At 26.9% G+C, this 21,549-nt stretch overlaps 1 protein-coding gene across 1 annotated transcript; it reads left to right on the top strand.

Annotated features, from left to right (window-relative positions):
- Positions 1–1,508: 1,508 nt before the first annotated feature.
- On the top strand, positions 1,509–21,026 carry LOC100207218 (leukocyte receptor cluster member 8 homolog). The gene is made up of 11 exons (XM_065802312.1): positions 1,509–1,614; positions 3,816–4,112; positions 9,093–9,285; positions 15,101–15,254; positions 15,332–15,545; positions 17,101–17,286; positions 17,367–17,700; positions 17,798–17,884; positions 19,026–19,229; positions 19,330–19,667; positions 20,081–21,026. The coding sequence occupies exons 1-11, from the start codon at positions 1,607–1,609 to the stop codon at positions 20,244–20,246; spliced, it is 2,181 nt and encodes a 726-aa protein (XP_065658384.1). The 5' UTR covers positions 1,509–1,606; the 3' UTR covers positions 20,247–21,026.
- Positions 21,027–21,549: the final 523 nt, after the last annotated feature.

Here is a 21,549-nt window from a genome sequence, read left to right on the forward strand (position 1 = left end):
GTTGTTATTTATGTTTTTATGTAACTTTAAGTAAAAAAGTAAAAATAGTGGACCATTTCTCCCCACTCTCCCCTCCTCTTTCCATCAAATATAAGAATCATATTTTTATTCGTGCAAAAATGGTACAACAAATTCTCAATCTGAAATATCACTGAAAAAACTTACAAAAAACAAGTAGATTTTAATTCAAATTCAAACTTTTATTAACTAATACAATTGAAACTGTACGCATCGAAGTTACGAATGTAGATTTATATCGACTAGACTAATACAATAATGTATTAGTCTAGTATATAACATATTATGAAAAATACAACTTTTATTAACGATAAACATACTATGAAAAACACAACTTTTCCATTATGAAAAATATAATAATGTATTTTTCATAATATGTTATGGAAAAGTTGTTGAACTTTTGTTTATGTTTTCAAAATTTTTCTTATATTTCTGACAACAGAAATTTTGTTTATAAATAGTTTCAAATAAACTAATGTTTATGCTATATATGCTATTACTTTTAAAAGTAATTGTACGTATATGCTATATGGGGCTATTCAAATAATACGAGACACTTTTTTGCTGTTTTTAGACTCCCTACTTTGTATATGTGGCATTTTAAACAATCTCTCTCCGCCCTCTTTGTGACGTGACATTTTTTTTAAACAAATATATCTTTGAGTTTGTACTTTTATGCTAAAGGTTTACTATTCCGCTGTGATATAATTTAAATTTTAAAAATTTTTGTCATGTCACACTGTGGCTAACCACCCTCTCTCCCATCTGATATTTCGTGACAATTTCAAACACCCCCACTCTATCTAAGAATGTCAGGTATTATTCGAATAGCCCCTGTAAGCTTTTGCTATATTTTTAAATATAGCAACAACAAAAAAAAGTAATTGTATGTAAATGTGATGTAATTGTATGTAAATGTGATGCCCTGTCTTTAAAAAAAGAATTAGTAATACTAACTACTTCCTTTATACAAATAGTTATAAAATATTTGTTTTAGATTTTGCGTAAGTTTTTGCCTAAGTTTTGCGTAACTTATGCGCAACCTTAACTTTACGCAAATGCTGCGAAAAAGTTGTGAATACCAAATAGTTACGCAAAAAATATTTTGCGTAAGTTTTTCGTAACTTTTGCTCAGCTACGCAAGAGTTACGCAAAAGTTGTGAATCCGCACCCCGCACCCTGGATCAGAACTATGAGGTTTGAGGTTCGATGTTGGTAAGTGACATTGGTAGAAGGAGGCGTGAATTTTCTCGTTAAATGCGGTGTTCTGTGATAAAATTTCGCCATATAATCACAAGACTCTGCTAGAGCTTCAACCATTACCATTAGGCAACCTGATTTTTAAATAGTTTTCCACTTTATATATATTTTTGTATAGCAATTGTGATCAGTGCTTGCATAAGTTAAATTAAAATAATTTGAAACAAAATTAAAAAACATTAATTTACTACCATTCGATTTATCAATATTACCGTCCAAACTTAGAAGAAAGATTTTAACCCACAATGCATCGGCTCATAAAATCTCGCTTTGAATTTTGCAAAAATTAGCCAGTACTAATCTGCAGAAGTAAATGAAGTAGGCTAAAATGTCGTGGTAGGTTTTTTAAATACTATATTAAGTGTACGAATGTACATGGTACATATCATCAATATATCTGTGGTAAACTTTACATACACAAAATTATAAATTTTAAATATTACTGAAAAATTTTCTGCAAACAAATAAAAAAATTGACTTTTAATTTAAAAAATAATTTCTCAAGAAAATACTGCTAAAAAAAGTGTTAATTAAATTCTATGTTTTTATTTTTATTTTTTTTGAAAAAATTTTTTTTTTTGAATAAAATGGGTAAAGCCGAAATGTACTTACTTTTTGTCCCAACCCTGTTTACCCTATTATCTATAAATACAAGTATCAGTTAGTTAGACCTGTTTTACAGTTTAATGTGCAGTTCTACAAAATCGTCAGTAAATTTATTTAATTAGGACAGATTTGAAAAATTTGCTTTTAATTTGGGTATAAATAGTATTTTGTACACAATGATTATATTGTGTGTAATAAAAAACAGTAAGTAAATATGTAAAGTACATAACTGGATGTTCCAGCTCTACATTTTACCTTTAGCTACAGAAGCAGTTTTCTTAAAGCTTGTAATGTAATGTGCTTGTAATGTAATGTGCTTGTAATGTAATGTGCTTGCAATGTAATGTGTGATTGATCCAAATATTGCCACTGTTGATTAAGGTACTGTGATTGAAGGCGGACAAAAAAACAATATTTTGTAGCTTTTTAAAGCAAAATACTAAAAGTTCAAGAAGAAAAAAAATTTTACTATAAAATTCAATACTGTTGTTATCAAATTCAATATTGTTGGATTTTTCTTCTGATGCTTACATATTCTTTTTTCCAGGCATAGTTTGACAAAAGACAACAGTTTTAACCTTTTTTTTTATTTAAATTGTTTCATCACGTATAAATTATTAGAGTGCATAAAACATAAAGAGATTTTCTGTTTATGTTTTTTTACCATTGATGCATGCAACTTTTTTCTTTCTTTTGTAGCATATAATTTGTATAAAAATTGAAGCAGAGATAAATCAAAATCCTAGAGATATTTCTAGTTTTCTGTTTTGTTATTTTAAATAATAGTGCTACAAAATCCTCATCTTGTTTACTCTGACTTTGCTTCTCTTTTGTAAGATCTAAAGTTTTTCGCTTTTAAGATTTCCAGATTTTCTTTGTATTGATATTCAAACTTCTTACAATCGTACCTTATTGACTCTTACTGTAACAATGTTAAAATTTCCTTAAAATAGTAGAACAAAATTGCTAAAAATATAATAGTTAAAGTGAAAAAGTTGTCTTTATTTTGTTATGTTTATACAATAAAAATAATGTATGATAAAATAATCCATTTTACAGCTACTTACTAGTGATTTTCTATGTGTGTTGAATGACTAACGGCATTCTTTTTTGTTAAGTTTGATGGTAACAGTGTAAAGGTATAATTGCTTTTCTTTGTTAATCAAAGTCTCTATATGATGTTGACATTTACGTGCCTCTAATGTCAAGTTAAAAGAACACTAGATAAATTTCTTTGTATGAGAAATTTTTTAGATCTCCTTCACTTGATTATTGAAAATAGCATTTTCTAATCATGTGAAGGAGAATAATGTTTTTTATTTTCTACTAAATTTTCAATCAAAAAAAATTTTTTTTAAGTAGAAATAATTATTACCTTTTAGATTCCTACTTTAGTGAAACTTCTGTTTTGTAGAACAAGCAGTTTTGAACATGGAGTCTTTATGTATAATTATGGCAAAGACTCCATGACTCCAGGCTAAAAAATAATATGTTCAAGGTCATTAAATTAAATTTTTAGAACTTCTGGACACTAGAGAACAGGAAAAAATAGAGATTTAAAGTTGGAGTCTTTTTTGGGACTCCACTTTTCTGATTTCTACTTCAATACTTAATGACTTTTAAATAAATTGTATTAAATACCCGTTTAATCCAAAAATAGCTTCAAAGTTAAATAAAGAAATTTAATAATATTGAACTGAAATTGATAACTAAATTTTTTGTGTGCAAATTCACCTAATATTTAAAATTGTAAATTAAGAGTTAATAATAATAATAGTAAAAATAATAATAAAAGTTTTTGTCAATTAGGTAATAATTAAGTTAATTAGTTTAGTAATTTCTATTCCTTCTAGTTTTTATCATCTTTCCTTTTTTCTCCTTAATTTCCTCAAATATTTATTTAATATGAATTGTGATTCTGTATTTTTCAGCATTACAGAAGACCCAGTTGTTGCAAACACCAGGGATATTGCACCAGAATTACCTTCAGATGCTTGGGAATTGGCTAAAGCTGCTCTGGATGGTTTGAAAGCAAAAGATGAAGAGAACAAAGAAACAAATGACAATATATTAATGCATTCTCTTAACCCACCTGCAATGATTTCACCAAATGGTGCATATGGCTATCCTCCTAATGCATGGTTTAACTATGCCCCAAATATCCCTATACATCCATTTATTCAACCTCATCCACAGTATGGTTTTCATGAAAGTTTTTATAATATGAGGTAAGGCCTCTAAAAGCTTTAAATTTTGGTAAATTTTTTTTTTTATATAAAATTCGAATTAAAACAAATTATAATAGAATTATTAAAGAGTTTAAGAGTGTTTGAGACCTAAGAGTATTTAAGGTCAGCAAAAAATTGCTGACCTCAAACACTCTAAGGTCGGCATTGCATGATATATGGTATTCTCCTTGGAACCAATCATATTTTTATCTATAGAAATATTTTTTGGGTATGTTGAAAATATAAACATTTAGGGATGGTAGAAATAATAAAAATATAGAAACTTTAGAATCTATTGAAAACTTACTCCATAAACTCAATCATTTTATCAAGCTGTAGTATTCATGAGAAAAAATTATTGATTAGCCACATCGCTGTTTCTTTATCAGTTTGTATCTCTCAACACACTCAAGCTTATTCTCTTCCACTCCTTTGTTTGTCAGACCAGCAGATAATTATTTTTCATAAGCTTTTATCCCTAAGTCTGTTTTAATCAAATTTCTGAAGCCTTTAGGATTGGTTCCAAATTTTTTGCAAGTAATCTTTCTGATCTAGCCAGATTGCTATTCCTTCATCAAATGAATTTTTAAATAATAACCACTTGTTTTCTCCTTATCCTTTTAGTGGAACTTCATCTACAGTTAAAACATTTTTTGGTATGATATATCATCTTGCAGCCATATTCACGATGTTTTATATGATTAACAATTTCACGATGTTTTATATGATTTCCAACTCTGATATGTTTATCATTTTGAATGTTTTTTTTTAAAAAAAAATGTGTTTCTGACAGCTGATAAATACAGTTATTAGTTATGCAAAAAACAGTTTCATTAAAATAGAGGTTCATCAATGGCTGTTTTCTAAAATCAGGAAACATTTGAAAATCCCCACACTATATAAGGCTATAAAAAATGTTATGTGTTTAATGCACAACTGTTTTGTGGCGATTAAAAAACAGCCAGATTAACACCGCATGATTGACGTTGATAACTTGTTTAGACATGAGTTTGGTGCCTAACTACACCTTTTTCATTTTCTGACCTTATTTTTACAAAGTTGTTTCCATAAAAAAGATGTTTGCGGTATGTTAGAGAAGTGAATATGAGACAATCGTAATTCTAGCCACTTTTTTTTTTAAACATCCTAACTTCCAACAAGGCTGCAAGCTACGATTATTTGAGTTGGAAGTTACTGTAAAAGAAAAGACAAAGTTTATAAAGCAAAATAACGATTAACAGATGACTTAAAAGATTACAAATTATATGAATAAGGAAAACAAGATGTTTAAGAAAAAAAACTAGACGAATGAGAATTTTAGGAGCACTTAGAAACAGTCATGGTAAAAGGATGAGACTTAATTGAATGATGAGTAACACAAGAATGAATTTTTAGTAGCAGGCACAAGAGACCCTAGCTCTTTAGAGCAGTGTCTGTTATAGTATTTAAAGAAAAGGGAAAATATAATCACGACAGTGTAACAATGGTTTAAGGTTAGCTGCAAGAGCATGTAACATGTAACTAATGTGTTTTTGCACCTTGTCTATAACAGAAAGGGCATCATTTGAAGATCCACTCCAGATATGCCAACAGTGCTCCATTCATAAATATAGGAAGATCTAGATTATTGCAATAACAATTAGCTGAAAAAAAATTGAGTTCTATCTGAGTTAAAGTTCACCAGCCACTTAGAGCCCCATGATGTAGATAAAATGAGATCTTTTTCAAGGTCAAATCCCCCTCCAAGCAATCAGAGAGTGTTGGCTTCTTATCAAGATAAGAATAAATGGTAGTATCATCAGCAAACAATGCCACATGTGAAATTTCTGGGATATCAGTAATGTTAATTAAAAGTATAGGACTAAAGATAGAACCTTGAAGAACCCCTGAAGTTACAGGAAAAGTGCTGTCCATCAAGGTTAACTTTTTTACTACAATTGGAAAAAAGGATTCAATAATCTTAAAGATCAAAACCCTTGCCTATGATAGGAAGAAGACTAATGGAACGGTAGTTAGACGAGTCAGATCGCTCTCCAGAATTTTTGAAAATAGGGATAACAGATGCTGCTTTCCAGCAGACTGGAAAACAAGACTGATAAGCACTTGTTAAATAGTTTTGAAAATATAGTAGGCAGTTCCGAAGAACATAGAGTGAGGCTTGACTTGGAATTTTTGAGTGGAGATATAAGATTCCATGCCAGCCTGAATCCAAGAAGTTACATAAGAAGCACATATGTCAGCAGTAAGACGAAAGATTACTTAACGACATCATGAAGAAAATCAGGGAAAGAGTCTCATTTAGCTTTAAGGTAGTTGTAAGAGGTACGATGATAGGGTATTCTGATGAAGAAGAATGAGCATTGAGTAGGATCAGAAACAAGATTTAATTCGAGTAGAGAAGGTAAATGATTTGGATTGTCCATTGGAAAGTTGACTATTTGTGTTAGAGATTGAAAAAGGCAAAAGTTGTGGGCCTCAACACCTGCAGAATTACTGATACTAGAACCAAGATAATTAGTGTGATGAGCAATGGAGTCACCAACAACAAGAATATTGGCTGAAGGATAAAGAGAAAGGGCTTGGTCAATTTGATCAGAAATAATATTGAAAAGATTGCAGAAAAAAGGAGAGCAATATAGAACAAAGAGAAAAGTGATAAAGTGGTGCTAAACTAAGGCGCATAAAAGAAAAGTTTGTGGATTCAAACCTTTCTCATGCTCTGATGGTAAAACCAAGCAGTCTTGCTCGGCTGCTGTTTAAACCAAGCAGTTGTGCAGATGGTAAAAATGTGTGGTTGTGCTCGTACTAAGGAAAATAAGATTAGAATAAATTCAATTATTATAACTTTAAAAGACAAATATTGTAACTTTGAAAAATTTTATTATCTACCTGTTTTTTTCTGGCATATGAAAGCACATAATAGAAATTATATTCCTAAAATTTGAGGTTGGATTGGCATTGGTTTTTCTATGCAATTTAGTGGTAAACTGCATCTTTAAGCTACATACATTTATTTGCTGAATACATGGTAATGAATTAAAAAGCCTGATTGACTTTTTCAATTTGATGATGTAACAGGTTGTTTTAAATGAAAGTTGCTTAATGCATTAGCGTAATTTAAATTTTACATCATTATATATGCTCGTTTTAAGGGACATTAACTTTTCTTAATCTACCATAATATTATTGTATTATAATTATAATATATATGTATTACAAAATATTTCAACAAAGTATTTCAATAACAATTACAAAACATTTTCAATTGAAATTCAACAAAAAAAAATGTAGAAATTATGTAAATATATTATAGAATGTCTATTTTAATATTTTTTTTATTAGGTAATTAAATTTAATATTACATTTCTAAAAAAATTTTATATAAACTAATTTCTTTTTTTTCTGAACTTTTGTATAAATAAAAATTTCAAAAATTTTAAGTTATAATTTATTAAATTTGTTATAGAGACTTAGTAACTAATAATTTTTTGATGTGGTTTTAAAACACATTTACAAGGCACTAATATGATATAAAATTTTACATGTACTATTTTTTAGCTAAATTTTAATGTTATTGTTTATTTTTTCATTATTGAATAAAATTCTAAATTTTCTAAGATAATCTTTTGCTTGCAAGATGATAAATAATATTTTTTTAAATTGTAAATATTTCTTTTATGTTTGTTTTTTTAATTAAAGAAATTTGTTTTCTGTTACAAAATATTTCAATAAAAAGGTTAATAGAAATTAAATTTTATTTAATTTTTAATTTATCTGAATTTATTTTATTTTTAAATATAGCTTATATAGAACCTAATTGCCATTGAAAATTTTGTAACAATCTTTTTTACAAAATTGTCAATAAACGTTTAAGTGGTTTTTTATAACATTGTTTACTTATATCTTTCTGCTTGAAAGATATCTTTAGACTAATTTAAATGGTTTCCCAAGTGCTTAGGCAAGTTATGTATATTTTTATAAATAAACATTAGAAAATAAGTTTTAAGTTTATTAAAATTATTAAAGCAATTTATTTATTGTGATATTAACAAAAACAAGTTTTTTTGCCATTATACTTTTGGTTGAGAGCTTAATATTAATATTAAGCTTAATCTGAATAGTTTTGTCTGTTGTAAAGATATCTGGTTGAATAAAAAATGTATTTACAGGAGAGTTTTGTAAATAATTTACACAATGAGATTGTGTTTTACCCTCTAAAAACATTTGCACTATGTTAAGTGGATTTTATTTCAAATGGAGTTTTAAAAAAATTGTAATTAAACAAAGAATACTGATTTTCTACTTTTATTTGTTTTATTTTAATTTCCATTCAAATGTTTTATTTTCATTTACCATGAAATCAAATTTGTTTGCTCTAAAATCTTACTAAATCCGCACAAAAAAAAGTATTTTCAGTTTTAATATTTTATTAACAGAATAAGTTTTTAACAAACATCAAGATAATTTTTAAGTTTATATATCTTATTTATAGCGCTAACATTGGTTTTATTATTAAATTTAATAAATATAAGTAAGACTTTTAAAGCTTTACTTATTGGTTGTGTTATTCTCGGTTGTTATATGTTTTATAAAAGGTTTTATAAATTCTTCTACATAAAAGTTGATTGCAAAAGGTAAAACCCAAGAATAACGTTTATAACTGGAATTAAAGTTATTTGAAAGAACTTCTTTGTATTGATGTCGTTTATTAACTACAAAAGCGCATTATTCAATCCAGTATTTAAAAATAAAAAATCAAAGAGCCAAAACTACCTTTGAGAAAGAAAAAAAATGGTATTAAAAGTTATTTGCTAATATTTCGATAAATAATTTGTTTTGGAAAGTTTAATTAACATAAAACTTTTTTTTAAAGGACTATTTAAGATATGAACACAACTTGTCTTGGCACTTAAGAATCGCTTTGTTAAATATGCTAGAAATAGTTATTCTTGAGTATTTTATATATAAAAAATTTTTTAGAATGCCATCTAATGGTTATATTCACTATCCTCCACCAATATATTCTCCACAAAGCTATCGTCAACCTTTCAACCGACCACCTTTGCCAGTTGAAAGGCCATACAGATCTGGTTTTCCACCTCCACCACCGCCACCACCACCTCCTTATCAACCTAACAATTTTTATCAGCAACCATCAGCATATGCAAATGAGGTATTTTTATAATATGTATCTTGATGATATTTTATTATTTATCTTAAATGTACTCTCAAGTGCGTTGTTAAATAGATAAAATTGTAAATGTTAAATTTACATGTTATAAATCTACAGTTATAATGTATACATTGATGTTTAATTTACAAATTAAGAAAAACAAATCTAGTATTATTTTGTAATATTGTGGAATGTCTATTATGTTTCATTTTTTGTTTTTTTTGTTTTTTAATATTAAATAAATAAATTTATTAGTACATTTTTTATTGTCAACTAGAATAAATTTATTTCTTTTCTCTACATTAGTATAAATGAAATAAATTTTTTTATTTTATAATTTTTTAAAAAGTTAAACAAAATAAAAAATTTTACAAACAAAAAATATTAATAGCGCTTTTTTTGTGATAAACCAAGATTTCCAAGTTTCCAAGTACCATTTAATAATATATATGCTGTTGTGCTTTCACTTGCCTTATGACAAAACATGTGTAACATGTTTACACAGAATTTATATAGCTTTTTTAATCCAATTTTTTTTCTAACTTTGAAATTTCTGTTTTCACTTTTTTAATATTGCACAATATGTTAATTATATAATGCTGTTGTGTAACTGTTATAAAATATTTGTCTAAACTCTTATTTTTCTCATAAAATGAAGACATATCAAGAGTTATATTACTTCAAGTGTAAATATTTGTTATAATTAAATAAAAAACTTCTTCTATAGATATAACTCTGATATTAATTTTTCAATATAATATATCATGGGAGTTTAGATATCCTAGTTATTAAATATATTTATTCTTGGTAACTAGGGTTAAACTCCCTCGAAATATTATTTTGAAAAATTACTAAGGTGTGAACTTCCTATTAAATGCTCATCTGCAGTGCTCTGTGATAAAACCGTATGGACTTCTTGGGGCACCTAAATCAACTTTTAAAAAAATGTCGCAAAAATAAGGAATAGTGTTGCAAATGAATTTAATGAATCGTGTCGAAAACAAAAAAGAAAATAGTGTTGCAAATAGAGAAATCAGAATAGTGTCCCAAATAGTTAATATATGAATATATATCTATTATAGCTTGTGTAGATCAGCAATCGATTACTCTTTTGCATATCTTTATAGCATACGACTTTTACAGAAAAAGAAAACAAAGAATAATGTAAGAAAAGATTGCTACCCAAGCCCAAACCCTCAGTCGGTGTAGCGACACTCATTTGTGGCAGCAGGCTATAAGATAGTTGGTGTATGTATTGAAGCCCCCGGCAGCAGGCTATTTCAGTATGACATCGGACATGTTATCTAAACATGCATTTATAGTTATTATTATTTTATTGTTTTTGACGTTATTCATTAAACTCCATTGCAACTTTATTCCTTTTTTTTGTTTTCAACACTATTCCTTATTTTGTTATTCGACAATCAATAATGTGACAATTTTCAACAATATTTCTTTTTCACATTTTTAACAATCAAATTTGCGACAATTATAATTTTATGACACTATTCCGCCACACCATTAACAATAGAGTTATATCCATAAAAAAAGTTTTTTATTTGATTATAAAAATGTAAACTCTTTATAAGATGTCATTAAAGTTTGTAATTATTAATGTTTTTTCATTTTTTTGATAAAATCAATCATTATAACAAAACAAACAAACAAAAAATTAAAGTATCAAAAGCTAATATAAAATAAAATTCAGCATGTACTATTTTTCAGCTAATATTTTTTTGTTTTGTCTTCTTTTTTTTATTCGGTAATTATTTTTGTTATTGTTTGTTATGAGAAATTATCTAAATAAATATTCTTGCGCTTGCAAGATAAAGATAAAGAAAAGTTTTTTCTATTAATTTCTTTTATGATTTCTTTTTTTACGCATTATATAACATCTTTTTTTCTTTTGTTGAACATTTTTTATGGAGAAATTAGGTTTATAAAAAAAAAAACTTTTGTTTTTTCTTAACTTATTATATTTTGTAAATAGCGCTAATATCAAATGTAATTGTCATTCAAACTTTTTTACGTAATCGTCATTCAAACTTGATTGCAAAGATCTTCATTGCACCTCTTGCAAGATCTTCATTTTATTAAAATACACTTTTACACACACAATCTTTTCGATTGTGTGTAACTCTTAATTTTGTAATGTATGTGCACAATGCACACTTAAAATATTGTAAAGTTTACAATATTTTAAGTGTGCAATTTACCTTATAAAATTAGGAGTCACACACAATCAAAACTTTAATTTTGAGGCTTTATAAAATGTTTACAATAGTAAACATTTTATTCCTTTGCAAACAATTTTAAACAAAACATATAACAAATTTTTTTGTTTATAAGTTATTACAGGCCTTGTTTTAAATAACGAATGCTTAATGCATTAGCTAAATGTGAGTTTGACGTCATAAAATTCTCTTTATCTTTTTATTTTTTAACGACGTCAAAACTACCGCAATATAATGAATTTCCGCAAAACCTGACCATAAAAAAAATAACTAGATTAACGAAATAAGAAAACAATAAAGAAATGTTATATTGGAATGTTTATTTTCTTTAAATTTTTTAAATTATTATTAAATAATTAAATGAAATATTAAATTTTTTTAAATGTTTAACAAACTTTTTTTTTTCTCATCATAAATATATGCATTAAAAAATTAATTTATTATTTAAAATATGATTTTTTAAAATTATTATATCTTAGTTTTTAATTTCTGCTTTGCTACTAAAAAACAATTTTTTATTTTTAAAAGTTAGGCAATAAAAAATTAAAAAATTAACATTTTATTTACTTACTTTACCAGTGATTTGTATTTGTTAACAGCAAGTTTTGTACATTCAAAACGTATGTATTCTGCAAATTTTTGATGCAGCCTTAGAATTTGTCTACAATTTTTAGTAAAAGAAAAAATATATATTTTAGGACAGAATGGCAAAAAATATTGCAATAAAAATGAGCTCTTTATTTTTTCAAGAAAAAGTAAAATTAAAATATTGAACAATATTTATTAATATTTTAAAACAAAATTGACAGTTAAGTTCTACTCAAGCATAAACTTTAATTTTATTATTTATATAAACTATATATATATATATACATTTATATACAATATTATACAATATATATTTTCTATCAGTTAATATTTCACGAAGAGTTTTTATTTTTATTATATATTTTGTATTGGTTTGCTTCAAGTGTGTTTGCGTTCAATATTTGCGCTTTTTGAGCAAAACAATCGATCATTACCATAAACAAAATAAAAATAAAAATAACATAAACAGCGATAATATGAATATAACTTTTTTGTTTTTTGTTATTCGCTTGATTTTACTATTCAATAGAGGTTTAAGGAATTTCTTTTTATTGCTATAAAAACTTGTATAAATAGATATACTTGGGCTTGCTAAATAAAAAAATGATAAATAAAAAAATTTATCGCAACATTTAATTATAAATATTTCTTTTATGATTTTTTTTTTAAGTTTTATTTAGTAACTTTGTATACAAAGCAAAAATTGAATAAACTTGTTTTTTGTTACTAATAACAATAAACAATTTTATTAATGATTTTTTGTAAAATTTGTCATTATTTATCAAAATATATAGTATACTATATAATTTGATAAAAAAAAGCTTAATAAAACTTAATAAAAAATTTTTGAATTGTCATTCAAAATTTTTTTACATAATTGTCAAAGTGGTTTTTTCTAAAATTAATTACTTCTTTTATCTTACCGCTTAATAGAGCAATTTAAAAGTTAAAAAAATGTCAAAGTTGCTTCATGTAAATCGCTCTAGGCGTACGTAAATTGCCGGCAACTTAACGCTTTAAATCAAGCGCTGTTATTATAAATCAATTATAAAAAAGATTGTACCAAAAAAACATGGTGCTTATAAATAAAATCAGATAGTAATCAGATTAGTAGTCATTAAACATAATAGTTAGCTTCGAAAATGCATTAATTTAGGAGCAACCTTATAAATTTTGTTGTTGGGATTGCCACAACTTGGCAATTAATATCAAAGGGTTGTGTATTGTTGTTTTAGAATAATGAAGCTTATTTATAAAATTCCCACAAAAGCAGTTGCTCTTTTACACACAAAAAAAGTACTTGTTGCAAACCAAACAATAGATTATTGCATGTTTTAAAAAATAAAGATACTATTTTTAGATTTTATTTGTTATTTTTCTATAGTATGGTATTAATTATTTGTTAACGCATTTTTGAAATTATTGGGTTGTCTAGAAAGTACATTTAATTTTTAACTCAATTAAACAGTTTGTCTTTTATAAATAATAATCATTTTAACATTTTTTTAAATTATGGGTTTTCATTTTTCCGGTAATTTCATGAATCCTGATTCATAAAACTTATGATCTTTTACAGTAAAAAAATTCTTTGAGGTATGTTTTAACTTATTCGTCTGGTGTAAATGTTTTTCCAGCTAAAAAATTTTGTATTGAATAGATGGTATTCAGATGCTGCACAATCTGGGCTGTAAAATGAATGAGTTTGTATGTTCCAGCCTATTTCCAATAATTTTTGGTAAGTAATTAAAGAAGTATGTGGTCATGCATTATTATGGTGAAACACAACATCTTTATAATTTATTTTGTTGTTGTCAGGATTCATTTAATTTTATTAACTGTTCACAGCATACAGAGAGTTGATTGATTTGTTAAAATACATCATTCCCTTATAATCCCACTGTACCCACAAAACCTTTTGAATATCTGATTTTGATGTTATTGAAATATCTCACCTGGTTCAGACCATGATTTTTAACAGTGAATATTACAGTATACAATCCATTTTTCATTGCCAGTTATTATTGTTTTTAAAAATGCATTATTTTGATTCCATTTTAAAAGTATATTGAATATGTTGATGCATTAAATGAATTTCTTTAAGTTCATGTGGAATCCAAACATCAAGCTTTTTCACTTATCCAAGTTTTCTTAAATGATCATCAACATTTGTTTTGGATGTGTTTAGCTTTTCAGCAGTTTTACAAACCGTTATATGTCAATTGTCAAAGCTTTTGCTTTGTCTTGTTATTCTTAGTTTGTCTACTGTTATGCAATGCATATTAAACTGAAAAATTTCAATAACAAAACTTTGCAAACCAATTTTGATAAGTGTGTTCTGTTAATGCATCACCACCATACACAGCACACATTTTTTGGTGTACTTCTGAAGCTTTTTTACCCTTTTTATAATGATAAAATAAAATATGCCAAATTTGTCCACTTCAATCTTCTACATTTCAAAATAAAGTCAAAAGCCTTGAATTTTCTCTAAAAAGTAAATATTAGTCTAAAATGATAAAATAAGTTTTATATTTAGAATTCTCAGACATTTAAAAGTATTACTAAAACCACTTATTACAAAAAAACCAAAAGAACATTTTGGATAACCCAATAATTGTTGAAAATAATTTTAAAATTGCAAAGTTCTCTATATTATACTTTAAATATGCTAGTGTTGCAATTTACTTTCCAATGATATAAATATCATTAGAAAATATATTGTATCATGTCATATGGAATAATTTTGTTTGAGACCTGCATTAGACTAAATAATTTATAGTCTGGTGGCGAGACAGTTAAATAATTTTGAAATATTGCAATTAAATTTATTTATATTAAATAAATCTTAACAAGAAGTAATATAAATCTATAATTATTGTATACATCATTAAAAAATTAAATAAACACAGCATACAAATATAGAAATGTGAAAATTAATTTTTTATTCCATTAAAGTAAACAGTATTAGTTATCATTTTGTTATTGATTGATAGAATGACAGTAACTATAATTCATTTGAAAGTGGTACTCCTGTAAGTGAAGGTGAAAGCAAATCAGGTAAAGAAACCAATGAAACATCTTATATAGAAAAACCTAAATCCTTTGCTGATGCTGTGAAAAATAGTAAAATTATCTGGAAAAAGAAAGGTTAGAAATAAATAATAAAATATAGAAATATTTGTCATTTTTAATGTATAGTCTACTAAATGTTTGTCTTGTTATAGGTGTTTTAAATAAAGATGGATCTGTCTTCAGTACTAAAATTGGAAAAGGTTGGACCAACCAGGGTTTTTCACAAATTGATTCCAATACTGCTAAAGTCAATTCTAGATCTAACGAAAAACGTGATTTTGAGGAAATTAATGGAAATGGTGAAGCAGATGTCAAGAGAAGTAAAAATGAAATAAAAGAACAAATTGATCATCATGAGATAAAAGGGTAACATATATTTTTTAAATTTTAGGTGCCCCAAGAAGTCCCTTACAGTCTTATCACAGAGTGCTGCGAATAGAAAGTTCATGCCTCCCTCCTTACCAATGTTATAAAACTTGCCCAGATGTGGCATTGATCTACAGATTTCTTCTTCACAGAACAGATCTCTAGCTAGAGGCAAGTGTACTAACTGCTGCGCTACTGCTGATCAAGTATATAAACCCTAATCCCAAGGGCTGCTCAAGTAGCAGCTCTTGTAATTAGGGTTGGCATTCGGCAATGTTGACCTAACTGCTGACCTAAATGTGTTTCAGGTCAGCAAAAATACACTGACCTTTTGCCAATCTGATGCCAATCTCTAACAGTTTAAGGCAATAAATTGCAAAGCTTGTTTTTCTTAATTCCAAGGTCTGAAGCAACCTTAATAAGTTTATACAAGGTTTGAATCGAGCAACCTTGAATAACAATATCTTAACAAGTTTAAACTTTTATGTATGTAAGTTTTAAGTTCAAGAAATTTTTTCTAAGAAATTGCAATCTATTATTCAAAGAAAAAAAATAATTAAATTTTTTATTTTAAAATACAGTATATTCCCATCTATTTAAACATCCGCATAAAATAAGAATTAAGTGACCAAAATTTTGAATATCTAGAAATTAAATTCTTTTTTTTTAAAATTGTTTGAAATAATAATTTAATTTATGTTAATTACTATTGATATAATTTTTAATGGAACTATGTTATTAAAAAGTAGACATTAAGAATTAGATACTTTGTAATTCTTTTCCAGTGTAAAACAACAAAATTTTGAGAATGTTATAAAATAATTTTGGATTGCTCTTTGTGTTTCTAAAAAGTCTTAAATAGTTAAACTTTTCAAATTTTTAAAGAGCGATAAATTTTTCTTTGATTGTCAGTATTGTCTTTTTTGTGAAGGCATCATTTTGAAATTTATACTGCACATCATAGCAATGTATTTGATTTTTTTTTTGTTAGTTTTGAAATGCAATGTTATTTTTATTATATGAAAAGCTTTGAATAACTGACAGCTTTTTTGTCAAGGTTAACAAAGAAATTGAATAAGTAATTAGCTTGGTTCAAATAGTTATTTGCTTAAGTTTTTAAGGAAAAACTATGGGGAATGAAAATTGCTTTAAATAACAAAAAAATCACTGGTAATAAAAATTTTTCTAATAAATAGAAAATTTGAACAAGCTTCACATTATCAATTCTGGTGATTGAAAATGAACCTTGTTTTACTGTACATTAACAATTTTAACAACTAGTTTTACTATGCGTTAACAATTTTAGTCTTTACATAAAAAGTCAATACTCTGACTTAAAACAGATATTTGTTAGTACTTGATTTATAAATTGTTAAACATACTTCACTTATATTTGAGTATAAATGTACTAAACTGAAACCAATTTAAAGGTTTAATTTGTATACTTTTAAGGTAAACTCAATATTGATGCAAAAAAAGAGAGTTTTTTTTTTGTTCTTATGTATTTTTATATACTAGCAATTATTTGTTACTAATATAAAAAGTGAATTTTTAGATCTCAAAAAAGACCTGTTAAAGAATGGCCGGTAGCAATGAAAGAGTGGGTGAGAATGTCTTTCAACAAATGCACAAGTGAGTACATGAAGGATCAACTTGAAAAACCATTAAAAGCTTTTATAAGTCAAGTGTTAACTGACGGATCAGCATGGACTATGAATTGGAGCTCTAAACCTCTTTTTGAGTAAGTATTTTTTTCTTTAACTACTGATTCTTTTAATAATTTTTGATAATATAATTACAATTTTTTTTATCTATTTATAGACTTGAAGAAAAAGTTAATAGACGACGAAGTACAAGACGCAGTAACTCTACAGGAAAAAGTCATTCTCGTAGCCGCTCCTTTAGTGTATCACCTAAAAGAACTCGGAGTGCAATCAACAGTGGAAGCTCTGATGATTCTACTGAACCTATAAAAGTAAAAAAAATTCAAAGTAGAATTGGTAAAAAAGTTCCAGCTAAAAAAAAGAAAAAGCAAATGGCTGTCCAAGCTAAATTTCAAGTTTCTGAAGATGCATTTGTTACAAAAAAAAAGGAAGACCGTGCTGCAAGATTTGAAAAATCGTTAACAAAAACAATAACTTATTCAACAGAGCCGGTAATTGTGTTCACAAGCTAAATAAAAAATCATTTATGTTTATTGTATAATTCACGGAGTATTAATTATTGAGTTGTTACTTGTTTGTTTTTTTCAGCTTACTCAAGATGGCGAAGAAGATATTAATTATCATATCACAGGAACTTCTCAAGATCTAATAAAGCATTATTTACGATTAACAACAGTAAGTGATTTTAATTTTATGCAAAAAGTTTGAAAATAATAAAAGTATTTAAATTCAAAAAAAAAAAAACTACTATGTGGTATATCAGAGGTGTACACTGGATTTTTTAGTTTTGACACTTACAGGCATTGTGCAAACTCCAAACTTTTGTATGTTCATGCTTATGTCAAATAAGGATGTTTTGCAAAGAATCGTGGTGATTGGAGGTTGGGAACAAAAAACCCTAATTTTTGGGTCCTTAATGTGGGAGCAATGGGTTTATAAATTATTTTCTATACTATTTTTATCTAAATTTATATTCATCAACAAATTTTATGCAATAATTTTTTAGTATTCAGTTTTAATGACCCAGCAAATTTTAGAGCCACTTCAAATTGAGAGGGTTAAAACCTTATATGGTCATAAAAACTGAACACAAAGAAGTTATTGCATGAAGTTGATAATTTGAAGTTGATAAACATAAATTTAGATAAAAATTGTAAAGAAAATATTTATAAACTCGTTGCTCTCATGTTAAGAGCTGGGTAGGGCATAAAATTTTTTCAAAATATTCTCATTTGACTTAAGCACAAATATACAAAAGTTTAAAGTTTGCACAATGCCTGTATGTGTCAAAACTCAAACATCTAAAAATATTAAACTTTTCCTGAAACTCAACTAGTCCTGCAAGTGTGGTATGTAGTATATGTATATTTGATATTATGCGAAAATTGTGTGTTTTCTATTGTGTTTATCAGGGCCACAATCTAATGAATAAAACTAACATAGGCTAAGATTAGGTCAGCCTAATATAAAACAAACCTACAAATGTATAAAAGTATTTAATGAATTCATATTAATTTCACATATCAATTAATTATATACATTAGGAGTTCGTGTGATTATAATTGTCCTTACAAGTGCAGACATTGACCAGTATGTTCTTATATAATATATGATAAGACATAATTTGACAAGAATAAACAATCCAAAAGGTAGAAACATTAACTGGCAAGTTTTGCTAGTTATCTGCTGTAGATTCATGCTCTGATTTATAGTGTTTTATTAAGTCTAAAATTATATTGAACCCTGTTATATAAAACTTGGATAATTTTTACTTTTATGATATGTGTAAGACATGCAACATTCGTCATTTTTATAGGCTCCTGATCCAGAAACAGTTCGTCCCCAATATATCTTGGAGAAATCATTAAAGCATATCAAGCAACACTGGAAAGAGAATCAAGATTATCATTTTGCGTGCGAACAAATGAAATCCATTCGTCAAGACCTTACTGTTCAGGGAATCAAAAATGAATTTTCTGTGCAAGTATATGAATGTCACGCAAGAATCGCTTTGGAAAAGGTAAAAAACTAAAATTTTGATGCATTTAGCTACTCTAATAAATTATTTTTTTAATTTATTTGTATTGGTAATGAAAGTTATTTATACTTTATCATTTTAGGGAGATCGGGAGGAGTTCAATCAATGTCAAACGGTCTTAAAGTCACTTTATAAACAAGGCATATTAGGAGAAGTAGCAGAATTCACTGCTTATAATATTCTTTATTATATTTATACAAAAAGTAGCATAGATCTAAATTCTTGTTTGGCCTCTCTTACTAAAGAGCAAAAGAAGGATGAAGTTGTCCAACACGCTTTAGCGTTGCGTTCCGCTAGTGCTCTTTCTAATTATCATCTGTTTTTCAAGCTGTATTCTACTGCCCCTAAAATGTCTGGTTATCTAGTGGACCTTTTTATAGGAAGAGAGCGAAAGTTGGCTCTCAAAAGGATTATTAAGACGTGAGTATAAACAATGCTCATGGTAAAGTATATAAATTGATCCGGCCGGAAAACTATGGTATAGTTATGCAGAATTATCACAACTGTAAACATTGAGAATTGAAAACTAATGCTTTTATTTATTCGAAAAAATTATTCGCTAAAGCTTAGTTTTCCAATACCTATTGTTTTCGTGATAATCCTGCATTTTACATTCAATATTCTAAATTCTAGCTAATATCTGGTCAGATTGTTATAGTATTTTTGCCTGTTTCTTTATATCACTAGGTACTAACTAAACGGTAAGTATATTATTTTTAACAAATAGTTTTACTGTTTAACAAACCAATAAATCTAAGTTGAAAACATTAACGCAAAACAATACCTTTGCAATATGCTTTCTGTTAATATTATTTTTTATATGATTTGGGTAGGTATCGGCCCACTATTTCAATTGCATACATCAATAGTCTACTTGCTTTCGATAATGAGTTAACTTGTCGAGCGTGGTTGGAGGAATTGGGTGTTACTTTCGTTTCATTGGACCCTTCAATTATCGATTGTAAGGCTTCCGCGAATGCTCTTAATTGTATAACCTAGAGGTCCGAAGCTGATTTCCCTCGAGTCATTCTATATAGATATATCTACTCTCTAAAGGGGGGAAAAGGTTAAAAAATGCACAAATTGCATTCAATGAAATTTTTCAATGATGTTTCTAATGAAATTAAAATCCCTTCATACAAGCAACATAAAAGTCCTCATAAAAATTATTGTGAGTTCTGATTATCTGTACACATCGTCACCAAGGTTTTATATAATTGGTAATAAGTTGTCATCGAAAGTATATATGGACATTAAGAAAATTATTTTGCTTTTCAGTGTGAATTTTAGAAAAGGTGACCAAGGTTGTTACGCTACCTCTCAAGATTTGAGAAAGATGACCGAAGTTCGCAGTCAAGCATGCGTGTTTTTAGAACCAGATGAGAAGATTGACGCACAACATCACAAGTCTTACAAGTGATGGCTGAAGATCTCACGCTATTGAAAAAGAAATGGCGACGAAAGCTAATTACTATTCAAGTTTTAAATATTTTTATGGACAATAGATCATATTATCATCACTATTGTAAACCGGTTAACTTATATTGGTAAATAATTTTATACTAATATAAGTTATTCTGCTAAGCTTAATAGAATGGTTTAGCAATCTCTGTTTTCACGTGATATAATATTTCCGCAAGATTTTTACTATACATGAACAACATTGGAATTTATTTTCAGAAGAGTATTTTTGTCTTCGTGTGTATATGTAAATATATATATTTTATATATTGCTATATCGTAAATATTTATATAAATGTTTAAAATAACTTTTATTTATTTTGATTTGTTTTTTTTGTTTTGTTTTTGTATAAGCTCCGCATATAATGATCTGTAGTGATAAATGAAAAGCAATAATTTTTTAATATTTTTTATTTTGTTTTAAGTTTAAATCTAAGTTGAAAATTAAATATTTTTTGCACCGACGAAAAACAAATTCTCTAAACTTTGGATCAATATCCGTCAAGAATCTAATCAAGTGCACACTCAATATTAAAACATTAACTTAATTTAAAGAAAAATCGACATTTTTATGTACTTTTCAGCACTTGCCCTAATTACTAACAAAAATTACAAAAAAAAACTCAATATGCTACGTCTTGGGTACAAATGTTTTCATTTCGGCGCTATAAAAACGTGGCGGTATTTAATCACAAAAAAATGTTGTATCATAAGAACTGTTCTCTGGTTGTAAAAATTAGTAGATGCAAGAAAACTCGTAAACTAAAGAATAATTGAAATATAAAAAAAAAAATTGCATCACTTTCTGCTTATTAGTACCCAGACCTTAAGTGCTAGTTTT

The sequence above is a fragment of the Hydra vulgaris genome, chromosome 08 (assembly GCF_038396675.1).
Source record: "Hydra vulgaris chromosome 08, alternate assembly HydraT2T_AEP".
In the NCBI taxonomy this organism is placed as follows: domain Eukaryota; kingdom Metazoa; phylum Cnidaria; class Hydrozoa; order Anthoathecata; family Hydridae; genus Hydra; species Hydra vulgaris.

What these genes read in the sequence shown, in the direction of transcription:
- LOC100207218 (XM_065802312.1), top strand. An exon ending in AATTATCTGGAAAAAGAAAG is followed by an intron (nt 15,255 to 15,331) that starts GTTAGAAATAAA and finishes GTCTTGTTATAG; the next exon opens with GTGTTTTAAATAAAGATGGA. An exon ending in GATCATCATGAGATAAAAGG is followed by an intron (nt 15,546 to 17,100) that starts GTAACATATATT and finishes GTGAATTTTTAG; the next exon opens with ATCTCAAAAAAGACCTGTTA.